The following is a 12,825-nucleotide window of genomic DNA, read 5'->3' as shown; positions in this document are numbered from 1 at the left end:
CAGTTTGGAAACGTACACTTGACAGAAATTGAGATTTCATTTATTCAGAAGAAAACAAAACAACATATTAATGAATCAGTGTACAATTTGACATTACTCTATTTATAACCTATTTTTTCTTCCGGTTTAAACATATTCATTAACATCCTGAATCATCATTAATGTTACAAATGAGATAAACAGACAATTAAAGCTAACTAGGCGAACATTTTAACGTATTTACTTACGTTGATGAATCAAAAAGATATTGTAGACATAGAAGATAAAACTGGACAAACGCGGACGGACAGTGAGTAAACATCACGCATATGTATGTATATATTACAGATGCAAGAATTAGTGTTATAAACTACTCAGTAGTAGTAGTAATAATAATAATAAACTGATTAAATAAGGTCTATGTATTTCTGAGAACATCTGAGAACAAGAAAGAGGTAGCAGAGGACCAGGGACAAGGAGCAGAGGTTTGTTGAATAATTATTATAAGAAATGTAGAAAATACAAAAAAAACAAACAAACAGAGGAATAAACAAAATTAACACATCATTATTAATGAATCCTAGTAACAACTGGATACTTATGTAAGTGTAATGTAGTAAAAAGTAATTTGAATAAGAATAGTTAATAATTCATAGTCACCTATATTGATAAATGATAGCATATTACATACAATATATAACGTTTTGATCTCAATAGATAGATACCGATAATGTAAAAATAATTGTCCTTTTGTTTTCAGCTGTACATTAATTGCGATCGAATAGTAATAGTAGTCCTAATGGTAAGATGAACGAATACAATTGAACAATTTAGTTAAGTCAAAAGTGAATGGTATAATCATATTGAGTATGTATGTATGTATGCATTTATGTGTAGACAAAGAGAAAGCGAGAGATAAATTAGTTTTATGGTCACAGCCAATTACGATAAATAATTTGTATTGCCTATTTGCTCGTTTGTGTAAGTAGTATACATATATGTATATAATGGATGTGTATAACTGTGTACTATAAGAGTTTACTAATAAATAATTGCTTGTAAGTTCAGGAACAATGAGAGGATACATTGAATTATTATCCCTGATAATAACATCAGTTATTTCCCCTCCCCATAGATATAAAGCATTGATTGTATGTGTTCTATTTTTACAAAGAAAACAAACGAGATAGTACCATGAATAAATAATTAGTGGATAATATTGTTAGAGCAATGTGGTTTGAAGTGAATTATATCATTAGAGTGATAGATCATAACACTAGGCGTTAAGTTGAAGAAGATGTAGGAGAGACAGGATCATATTGTAATTCAGAGGCATTGTATAATGGAGTAGCAGAATCTGGTTCATCTGAATTTGATCCTAATTCTGAAGTTAACACAGAGAGATTAGATAGTCGAGATATACGATTCATGTAGATTGTACTTCCATTATTATTATTAATATTCGTAGCACATGTATTCACTGGTGTATCATTGGTAAGTTCGTTTGAAGTCATAGAATTTACACTATGGTTTAGTGTACTAGTATTAGTAATAGTAGTACTAACAATACTACTACTGGTTTGAGTTTCAAAATTGGAAGATACAACAGTGACTCCAGAGTCTGGCACTGATGTTCTTAATTGATTGTTTAAATTTGAATGAACTAAGTGTGGAGGAAGTGGATCGATGACGGCTTGTTCTAAGCCTGTTGTTAAATCACTAACTGATTTACTCTTTACACATTGAAAATCTACATGACGTGATTTATTCTCTTCTTCTTCCCAAGACATTCGAATAAATGGACATTGAACATAATTGTAAATTGCTTCCGGTCGAGCACCTGGACGAAATTTCACCCGATCTTTACAAGTTGGATAGCCTTCAATGCCAATACGTATTTTTTTAAGGCTACGTTCAAGTAACACTTGTTTGGCTACTTCACGATTTTCAATATATTTTAAAAATCGAAACATTTGTGTACTATAAATAATATGTGAATTCAATTCATTATCTGGCATTTGTGGAGGATAGTCTGGATCCCAATCAATAGTTTCGTCATCTGTTACAATGACAATATGACATTCACGTTCACCTAATTGAGTACACTTGACAAGCAATGAGAGAATATGTGTTTCAAGAAATTGTCCAAATATACCATGTGCACCATCATTTGATAATTCATGTAAAAATGCTCGTAGATTTTCACATCTTACAGTTTGTTGATTGAATGGAATAAGAAAGTAATCACATGCTTCTTTAAGTTCTTGTACCGGAACACCGGGTGGACAAGACATACAACCAATAAGATAATAATCAAGAATTGTACGAAATACCTGAGCTGAAATAGTTGAATCTTGAGCAATCGAGATGTCTGGTGGGTGTGTTTGAAAATTATGATGAATTGTTGTTGTTGATGATGATGAATGTGTGGTAGTTTGTGATTTACTATCACATGGTGAACTACTTCCCATTGATGTAGACTGAGGATAATTAGTATTGTTAAGATTATCATACAAATATTTAGTCTCTAGAAATTGTGAACTAAACATTCGTCCAAGCATTGTATTAGGATGAGCTTGAAGAAGTTCAGCGTCAATGAGGAATCGAACACCATCTACTAATAGACTAACACGTCGACGTCTACTATTAGATGACTGTCTCGAGGTGCTGGTATTGCGGAAAAAAATACATAAATAATTAAGAGAATACGGTAGAAACAAAGGTGAATCATACATTAACACATTTGATTTTTGACGGATCTTTTAATTTGCTTAAATGTTAAGGTCTTTGAACAGTCAATTCTATACCGTACAATAATTTGACAAGTATTTATATACCGGTTAGGTGACAAGTATTAATTAGTAGTGAGCTAGAAAGTCAGAGGTGGATAACGCATATTCTATAACTGAAACATCGCGACTAAATAGCATGGAAAAGTTTAACTCATCCTCCTTGAGTACTAATAATTTTTAACAAATCTAATATACTTACTTGCTTTAAGTAACAGTTGGTCTCTTATAGAATTAGGTAACACTTTAATAGTAATCTTATATTTGAAAATTAATCAAGTTGTGACTGCTTTCATGTGAATAGGAATCTTATGAGAAGAACTGTTTTACACATGATGAGAAAAACATTAATGTTAACATTTGGACTGCAAGATAATAAGACGATCAGAAGTTTAGTCAGATAACCTGAACTTTAATAGAAGAGTGAATTCACCTTCTCTACTTTTGACTGATTCTGAGCCGATTAGCTAATCTAAACATATCAACAATACGTAGTTCAACGGTCAACAACTTCATGCACTGATGCTATATTTTCACTTGATCATTCCTAGCTTTCTTCTAAACGGACATCACCTGCCGAAATAGGTAGTGGTTGGGTGTAAGTAATACGTGTCACAACCGTCTGAGTCAATGACGATTCACCAACCGGTTTGTCATCTTTACATAGTATCCTGGAGTTTAACTTCAGTGTTGATCATGCATACACAAGCAATGCTTCTAATGGATCTACCATAAAATACTAAAAACCTACGAATGTCCTCTAGTCTTAAGAGATCAATTTTCCGGATATGAAGTAGAACGCAGTGAACTGCTGCACAGTGTACACATCCTTTAGTCGGAACACAGACTTCTAGACTATGCAAAAGGTGATGTAACATTGCAAGTCAAACGAGTACTCGACTACTTCACTTCCTATAATCAATCCAGGAGATGACACACAAGTCATAAGGCAAAATTTGTATTTCAAGGAAGAAAGACTCATCTGAAACATGTGTGTAAAGTCACTCGAGGTGTTTAGGAGACTGGATGTTTTCAGTAGACAAGACTGCATCATACGCGTACTCAAGATCACTGAGTGGTTTTCTAGGTGGAAGTTTGAACGATAACGGGGTGGGGTGCACACATATATCATACGACCTTCTTTGGGCGTAGCATAAAACAATAGTTGTTATAACGGGATGAATATTGTAGAAGTTGGAACTGGTTTTTCGAATTATTCTTAATTATAATTTCGCTGTATATATTGAGTAGCTAGATTACCATGTATGTATATATTCCATTTATCTTAAGCTTTCGGTTAACCCATCAACCACAGCTATATGATTTACTAGTTATGTTTTATTGTCAGTCTATCACTTAATCATGTATAAATGTTATTTTCTATTATATGGTCTAGTGTATCAGAATATAAACGTCTGTTTGAAATATAAATATAATAGAGGCTGGTTGCTACTTTGCACTCGAGGCAAGATATGGAGAGAAGCCAGAGAATAGTGAATTAATAGGAATCTAGCTGCCGGCTCAAAGTCAATAGTACTGATAGGGCGTGTACTAGTTGAATAAATCTCCAGAAACAAATAAACGAAAAAGCAGAGTACTTACTTAACTGGAGATGCCAAATTCACCTCACAAAATGGCAGTGCAGACAGGGAATAACGTCTCTGTTCCATGTTTGTAGATTGAAATTGTGTTTGGTTTACGCAACTACTAAGTGTGTGACGACCATCAATACCATAGCGAGGATAAAATAATTTAGCATGTGATGATGATAACATAAAATCAAGACCGGAATCGTCGTAAAATTCCCTACTAACACTTGCGGTATTCATAACACCATTATGTCCATGAAATGATCCATAATCTGAATGATAATTTACTTTAACAGAACTAGAACAAGACTCAGGTGGAGAATCATAATTGGCTAGTGAATTTACTTTATTTGGATGATGGTGATGCTGGTAACTATGTTTATGAAGTAATGGATAATTTGTTAATTGGTGATTATTATGACCGTTGTTTTGACAAAAATAGTAGTTTCCACTACTGCCACCAACAGCGTGACTACACAAATGACCTGAGAGTGAAGAACATCTATGGTGACAGATATTATTTGCTGTTGTTATTGTCGGTGCTTGCGACTGAGAAGTACAAATAGTCGATGATCGTCTACTTAACTGTATTCGTTCTAACTGTGATGGTAGATATGTAGTCGAGTTATGATTATTATTATTATGACTATTATGATCATGATTACGATATGTGAATGTACACGGAATGTTGGATGTAGTAGGGATGAATGAATTCACTCGAGTACAACATGATGTATTTGTTAAAGAGTTATTTACTAAGTTCATTGCATTCTTTGAATTCGTTGTTGTTACAGTAGTGATATTATCTGAAACGACAGATTGTATATTTTGATCACTTATAAAATTATTATTATTATCATTATTATTATTATTTTCATCATCATTATTCATGATATCAATTGGAGTTGTTTCTGAAATTTTAATGCTTGGATAATCCTTAACAGATGACTGATAATTTGTAGACTGAATATTAACTGGGATAGTCAATGGTGCCGTTTCTGATGAAGATAATGATGGCAACGGTGATGCAATTGTTGTTAAATTACAATTTATTGAGTAGTTTGTTTGACCTATATTAGGTAGACCAATTTGTTCATTTATTTCTTTTGCACTAGGATCAAATGAAATCCAATTTATACCAATTAAATCACTAGGGATATCCATTAGTGAATACATACATTTAAAATCAGAACCACCATGACTAGTATGTTGTGTACAACAATAATGACGATTATCATTACTATTACTACAAAATGAGCTTCGATTACTATGTGACTGTGATAAATCCAAAGGAATAGGACTTAATGGATGACTCAATATCTCATAATCATTCATATTATGATGAGATAAAACAGATGTGAATGGACGATTAATGGCAATTTGTCTTTGTAGATTTTGAGTAGTTGTTGAAACAGCAATAGAATTGTCTAGAATTCGGACACGATTTCGTTTATGACGTGTACTATCATTTCGAATATCTGATCTGGGTTTAGTCCAATCTGAAATAACTCCAGTAAGATGTGGTGATACATTTATTGAATTTTTTACTTCAAATATTTTATCATTTGGTTGATTACTAATTGACAAATGATCTGTTGTATCGGTTTCAATACTAGTTGTTCTATATTGAAGTTGATTACGTCGACGTTTTTTATCACGTTTATTCTCAGAACTATGATTAAGTTTAACTGATGACGATGAACATGATGCACCATATCCACTTTCACCATCTAATTCAATCGATTGTTGATGATGACATTCATCAGATAATAAATTAATTGTACAATCTTGATCGTGAACATGAAAGTCTTTATCACCATATTCTTCATCTATATTATTATCTTTATCAACTTCATCTGCTTCCACCTCTTCATCCGTTACTTCATCATCATCAACATCATCAGGATTGTCATCAGACAAATAACCAGGTGAGAAATGAGATGAAGAAGCTGTAGATGTATTTGTGGTTGATCTTAACAAACTATGATGATGTTGTCTTAGCGCAGCGACAACAGCTTGAGCTAAAGGCGGTGCAGGAGAATTGGATGGACTTATAATATCATCAGTGTTTGACAAACCGTTGACACCATTATTACCATTACATGTATTCATTAGATTATTTATATTCTATAACAGAAAAGTAAAAAGAAAACTGTGATACAATACAAGGAATAACCTCAAAATACAAATCGAAACTGATTGTATTCCGATTTCAATCGTCACATTAAGAAGTTAGAGAGATAACTTGTTGTGCTGGAACCAATCATATTAGAAAATTAACTAGTTTTGTATCTGTTGTTTTGTCAACGTAGTTCCTCCTAGTTTATGGACTATTATCAGTGTGATTACTTTAATTGTTGTGGTTCATGTTGATTATCACACATACAGTAATATTCATAATTTGGACCGATACACAGCTACTTCGGTGTTCAGTTACCAGCAGTGAAATCCCGGATGTGCGTTTTGTTCAATTCAAGACTCTTCAGCTGGGTATGAATACCTCGTAGTCATGATATTTGCACTGAAACTCAAACCTAGTACTCATAACTTCAAACGTCATATTATGTACTAAGCGACTGAGTCATGATAGTCACTCACTTGTTTTTACACTTTATATCCGTCCATAAGCAATTCGTTTTATTAAATCCTTCTCTGAAGTGGTATTATTTAGGAACAACAAAATTCAAGTGAACTAATTTGTACCTAATTACATCATCATCAAATCTATTTGTTTATGTGAAAGTTATATTAGTAATCAAGGAGTTTTTAGTTGCCCTGTATCTGACTCTAATTAAATCGTTTGCTGATTGTTATCGAAATATACATGCCACCAACCCTCGCATACTTTTATTGACTTAATTCGCGTTAGAGAATAACGGAATAAAATAAGTCAAATACGGGAATGAAGTTTGAATACGCATGTTTTGTATACTCATTGATTTGAACAGACAATCAGGGAAACGAAGAGAGACGAAATAACGCGCGGTGAAGGCGAGCTAGCCAACTTGTATTGATCAAGCGCAACTTAATATTTATATTCAGATAAAAATAAATTACAGAGACATAATGAATAGGGTAAGCAATTAACACATACGATCGTATGAAAAAAGTCAGGGTTAATAAGCGAATAATTGACGAGGTCAAAATGTGGCTTGAAAAGAATAGGTAAATTTATCTGTTCAGAAGCTAGAATAGCATATATGGGCTTGACAAGTTACTCAAAAAGATTAGCAAACAGAACTGAAAACAACCGCGGCTTTTTACTTCTAGTCATTTTTATCTGAAAGAACTCATTCTATAAAATTATTGGAAATAAACAGTAAAAATAATTCTTGTAATATATAAATTTTAACAAACGGACTTACACTGTTTATAGCTTTGATAGCATCAACCGAAGGAGGTGGGCTGCGAGATTGACTTCCATGCTTATCCAAGAATTCTATATGCGAGTGCCTACGCCTTGCTCCCAATGATGTTGAAGAGGATGCCTGAGTAATATATGGCGGAGAAGAGAAACTACTTGGCTTTGATTTAGAAGAGATATTTTTATTGACACCACTTGTAACTGCGTCACTGGTACATGCCACACTGGGTTCATAGTATGAAGAAACTTCACAAAGTGTTCGTTGAAATGATCCAGAATCGATGGATTTTGAATTACTAGCAGATGTAGGTCTAGGGCCAGCTGAGCTGGATGACCTGAGGACTAGGCATGGTTTGGCTGCGACACGATAGTGAGTAGGATTTAACTCTTGGTCACAGACTTCACCAAATGGTCTTGAAACGCTACCAGTGCTGTGACTTCGACTTCGACCAGATACGGACTGACCAGATCTGGTAAGTGAAATGTATATGCCATGAGTAGCTATCAGATCAACATAATATCACTCAAGTCTGTATATAACTTATAAGAACAATCCTATCATAGTAAAACATGATTATTGGTATGTGGAAGTATCGAGGTATCAGATCAAACTACTGATATACTGAAGTGGATTATATTTTTTATCGAAGAACCAATTAGTTACTACGTATTTACACTAAAGAGTTTAATCGGTTTACTATTGAAGTATTTTTATTCATTTATGTATCACTTAAAACAGTGAATACAGTGATCTTAAGTGCTGTTGGAGGTATGAGAACGGTTATCATTTGCCGGTTTCTCACACCGTGGAAGGGTTCTTCTGGAGATACCTGAAAAGAAAATTGGGTTAGAGGTGGTCTTAGTGACCTGAGAGCGTGACCGCAGTACCCAAGGGACAACCGCTTGAGATCTGTCACACATGACCTTTTTGTGGGTAATTTTTGTGTTAGCTCCGTACTTGTTGAGACCTTACCGCCGGAGACGGATATCCATGGGATAAGGCGAGGTGTGTGTTTTTAGGGTCGACCTTTCCTAACCCCACCCCTCCTTGTGGGAAGGTAGCATCCCTGTTATGCTGGTTGTCTGAAGGAAACGCCTTACAGCTGTCACACCATTGCTACTTTTAGTCTTATCACTCTTCAACCGACCTGCCTGGCATGGTAGGACCTTGAGGAACGATTATTCCAGCCAGTGTAGCTCGATTGGTTCTTTACGATAGGGAAGCTCGACCACTACGTCAAGGTAGCAGCAACGGTCGGGTCACTTAAAACATTAACTAAGCAATATATCCAAGACAATTTAATTAGCTTTTTAAAACTGAGAAGTGCTCATCAGTTATTGAAAGATAACGTCAAATGATGTTAGTTTAATACAACAGAAGTATAAAGCAAGTCTACAATTGAGGGAGTGATCATTGACGGACAAACATATAACACGAACAAAAAGTTTGTTAACGTTAGAATCACTTCATAATGTACAAGTTAATGGAGCAAATTATAGATGATGTTACCAGTTATCTCATATGATATCGAATGAGTTTGTGTTTGAAATAACTGTCAGAATAAAGCATCTAATACTTTAAATTGGAACTTTTACAGCTCTTGAGAGTTAAAGAGCTATCATTCGAGTTTTAAATGACTAATGTATTTATTAGCAATTTATACTGACGCTCCTATTAAAATATATGTTATACTCCAGATTCCTCAGAGAACAACATTGTAGTTTTGACCGATGGGATGGGATAGTCGACTATAACAACAAAGTGAGAATTTACAAATATCTAGCGTGAATCCATATCGGGAGTGTTTGGCAAATAATCCTTACGAATGTTATCTCTTAGGTACCTAAATAGACCAATGTGATTCTAGTCGTTAAATCTTAATTTGGGGATGAAAGGTCTAGTTATCAGTGTCAGTTCGGTTTATAAAGCGGGGAGTAGAAACTTAGTGACTATTGACCCGCTCTTTTAACCAGTGTAGTTGTCAAACCAATGGTAAAGATTTTTATTTTATTTTCTTTAAACACATAAATATTGGTACAAAAGGGCACCAGATATATATGCACCGCACAAATCTCACCTGATTTGTGTGAGGGCTGTGACACTGTCCGGGTGCCCAAACTGAAACAGGTGGTTTCCTTAGGGGGCCACACTCGGAGTCTTTGACCGAAAGATCTGATCCACAAGGCAGTGAAGCATCGTAAGAAGATGCAATCCCATGGTAGACGGTGACCAACGATTGATTCATACGCCATTTGTTCCCTCAGGATACTGGAGCCAGCCCATGTGCACCATTGGTTTAGAATCAGGGTTTTCCGGATCCCCTAGGTGGACTTTCCGTGTCCACCAACCTGGTTAAAGCGCCGGACGTTCGCTTTTCGTTCTCTCAATTTCGTAAACAACAGTAATGCCACGAGAAGGCAGTGAGTAGGACTTCCCTAGTAGAGGCTATATTCGCGTGGCCATGTGAGAGCATTTCGAGAGGGAGAGCGGACTCTCCCCACTCTTGGCTGTACCAGGGCGTTTGGGGGGCCAAAAGTGATAGGATCTCACTAGTCCTCTAAGTGCGCCTCACTATATACGAGGACAATCTTTTCGGACTATTTTCACAATCCTTAACTAATTGTATTCCATAGGAAAGTATGGGGTTACTTATTAACGCTCAGAACGTGTTCCTAGTGAATCTGTACTGTTCAGAGCCAGAAGAGATAAACATACTCAAGTGTTCTTTACTATGACTAAGAGGTTTCTTGAATTCTCTAACTATCCATGGTGAGGAGTTATTAGGTCTACTTGGCACTAAGCATGGTATAGACGGGAACGTAATCAAGCCAAGTGTACCTTTAAATATGGACTATGCTTTAATCGGTGAGCTAGTATTTACTGACCAGTCTGTTGTTGCAGCACACTCTTGTATGGCTGTTGTGCTTGCTCACAACACATTTAGGCGAGGTCTAACCTGATAGTGTATTAAGTCAAAAGCCCTAAAACATTAATAACAAAACGGCATAATCGCTATTAGCTAACGGTGAGAGAATGTTTAGATAGGCGATAACCTCAGTCGCATGAGTGGTTACTAAGTCTAACAAGGGATATCCTTGGTTTGGACCAAGACGTGTGGCTTTGGAGACATGCTATACTAAGGAATGCTCCATTTACGTCATCAAGAGGCTACTATCGAAAGTTTTCAGATCCTACAGTGGCTATTTCTGTCCAACTAGTATCAGGTGAATTAAAATTTCCTAGTATCAGGCATATAATTTTTACTCGTCTCGTCTTACCTTGAGGGAGTATTCTGTGACTCAGAACATAAGCCTACCAAAGGCTTATCAGTCAAACGGGCGTTGTTTGTGGCTTTTTCCCCCCTTTTTGTTTCCGTACTGTCGTTCACTTCACATTACTCGGGAAAGCCATACCGGGGCTACTTGGGATGGTGACGGTATTGTACGGGTCTTCAGGTACTGCTTTAGAGTCGTGACCACTAACACACGGTAGTACTTCACTGTTTCAAAGGATATTTTCCTTTTCCATGTTTCGCAGTCGGGATTTTGGCCCGTACCGTCACAGAACTTACTACATTGACACATTCTTTACGGTCGGTACTTATATCACCAGTAGAGCCATCACATTTCTTGCTGACCAACATCGGAAGGCTCAGTGCCTCTTGGACCAATAATGTCTTACTCGAACAGTAAAACATACAAAGCTGTTAGGATTGAGGCTTCGAGCATCTTTTGGTAGCAGTGAGTTTTAAAGGAGTACACTCATTATGTAACCGCATTTTACACTCATTGCATTACTTCCTCCACAGGGAAAAAACAATTTGGTTGACACATTCATGAGTACAGCCTATCATTGTAAACGACCTTAAAAGGGGGAAAATCGACAAAAATGCATAAAATAGCCACCAAAATGAGAATCAAACCAAGTGCCGAAGGACGGATCCAAGGAAAATTTTAGACCCTGACCGAAGTGATTAGATCAAAGTAAACTAAATATGCTTCAGATGCAACATACAGAAAAGTTACTTCATAACAAGTGAGAATCTACTGCTCTTTCTTAAAATGCACAAGAACGAACAACGTGAAGAACTATATGAACTCCTAAGTGTCTCAAAAGTCTGATACAAAACGGGATTTTTCACAGCGGTACTAATGTAACGTATAAATTATTTCGAACCTAAGGTCATCCTATATCATTTAGAAGTATAGCTGACTGATTCCTTACAGTACATAAATTATGAAAGAAACTTGTTAGCCAATAAACAAAATTCATGGTCCCCCAAATGCCCTGGTACGGCCAAGAGTGGGGAGAGTCCGCTCTCCCTCTCGAAATGCTCTCACATGGCCACGCGAATATAGCCTCTACTAGGGAAGTCCTACTCACTGCCTTCTCGTGGCATTACTGTTGTTTACGAAATTGAGAGAACGAAAAGCGAACGTCCGGCGCTTTAACCAGGTTGGTGGACACGGAAAGTCCACCTAGGGGATCCGGAAAACCCTGATTCTAAACCAATGGTGCACATGGGCTGGCTCCAGTATCCTGAGGGAACAAATGGCGTATGAATCAATCGTTGGTCACCGTCTACCATGGGATTGCATCTTCTTACGATGCTTCACTGCCTTGTGGATCAGATCTTTCGGTCAAAGACTCCGAGTGTGGCCCCCTAAGGAAACCACCTGTTTCAGTTTGGGCACCCGGACAGTGTCACAGCCCTCACACAAATCAGGTGAGATTTGTGCGGTGCATATATATCTGGTGCCCTTTTGTACCAATATTTATGTGTTTAAAGAAAATAAAATAAAAATAAGTGGGCTGGTCATCACAAAATTTATCTAGCCCTATAGACAATTCCAGCACATCACAATCTCACTATCTTGGGTAAATTTTGAGGTTTTCCCCAAAGTCGTAAGAAATATGGTAGTTTTCCCTAAATTTTAGGGGAAAAACCCTAAGGTACTATAAGATTCTGTGGAAATATTGAGGGAATCCCCAAAATTTCTACCCGAATTGTGAACCATAACGAGAACTCGTAAAAAAGACTCACGATGGATCCAGAGTAACATCGGTGATTACAACGTTGACATTATCGTCGTCAAGCGACAT

At 36.2% G+C, this 12,825-nt stretch overlaps 1 protein-coding gene across 1 annotated transcript; it reads right to left on the bottom strand.

Moving 5' to 3' along the window:
* Positions 1–1,262: 1,262 nt before the first annotated feature.
* On the bottom strand, positions 1,263–12,825 carry Smp_159620 (hypothetical protein; the record flags this gene model as incomplete). The annotated part of the gene is made up of 6 exons (XM_018798252.1): positions 1,263–2,646; positions 4,371–4,957; positions 5,333–6,144; positions 6,340–6,484; positions 7,723–8,191; positions 12,767–12,825. 6 exons carry the CDS (start codon positions 12,823–12,825, stop codon positions 1,263–1,265), a joined length of 3,456 nt encoding a protein of 1,151 aa, XP_018653213.1.

Source organism: Schistosoma mansoni, chromosome 6 (assembly GCF_000237925.1).
Source record: "Schistosoma mansoni strain Puerto Rico chromosome 6, complete genome".
In the NCBI taxonomy this organism is placed as follows: Eukaryota; Metazoa; Platyhelminthes; class Trematoda; order Strigeidida; family Schistosomatidae; genus Schistosoma; species Schistosoma mansoni.
Note: the sequence above shows the minus strand (reverse complement) of the source record. Positions and strands in the feature narration are given on the sequence as shown.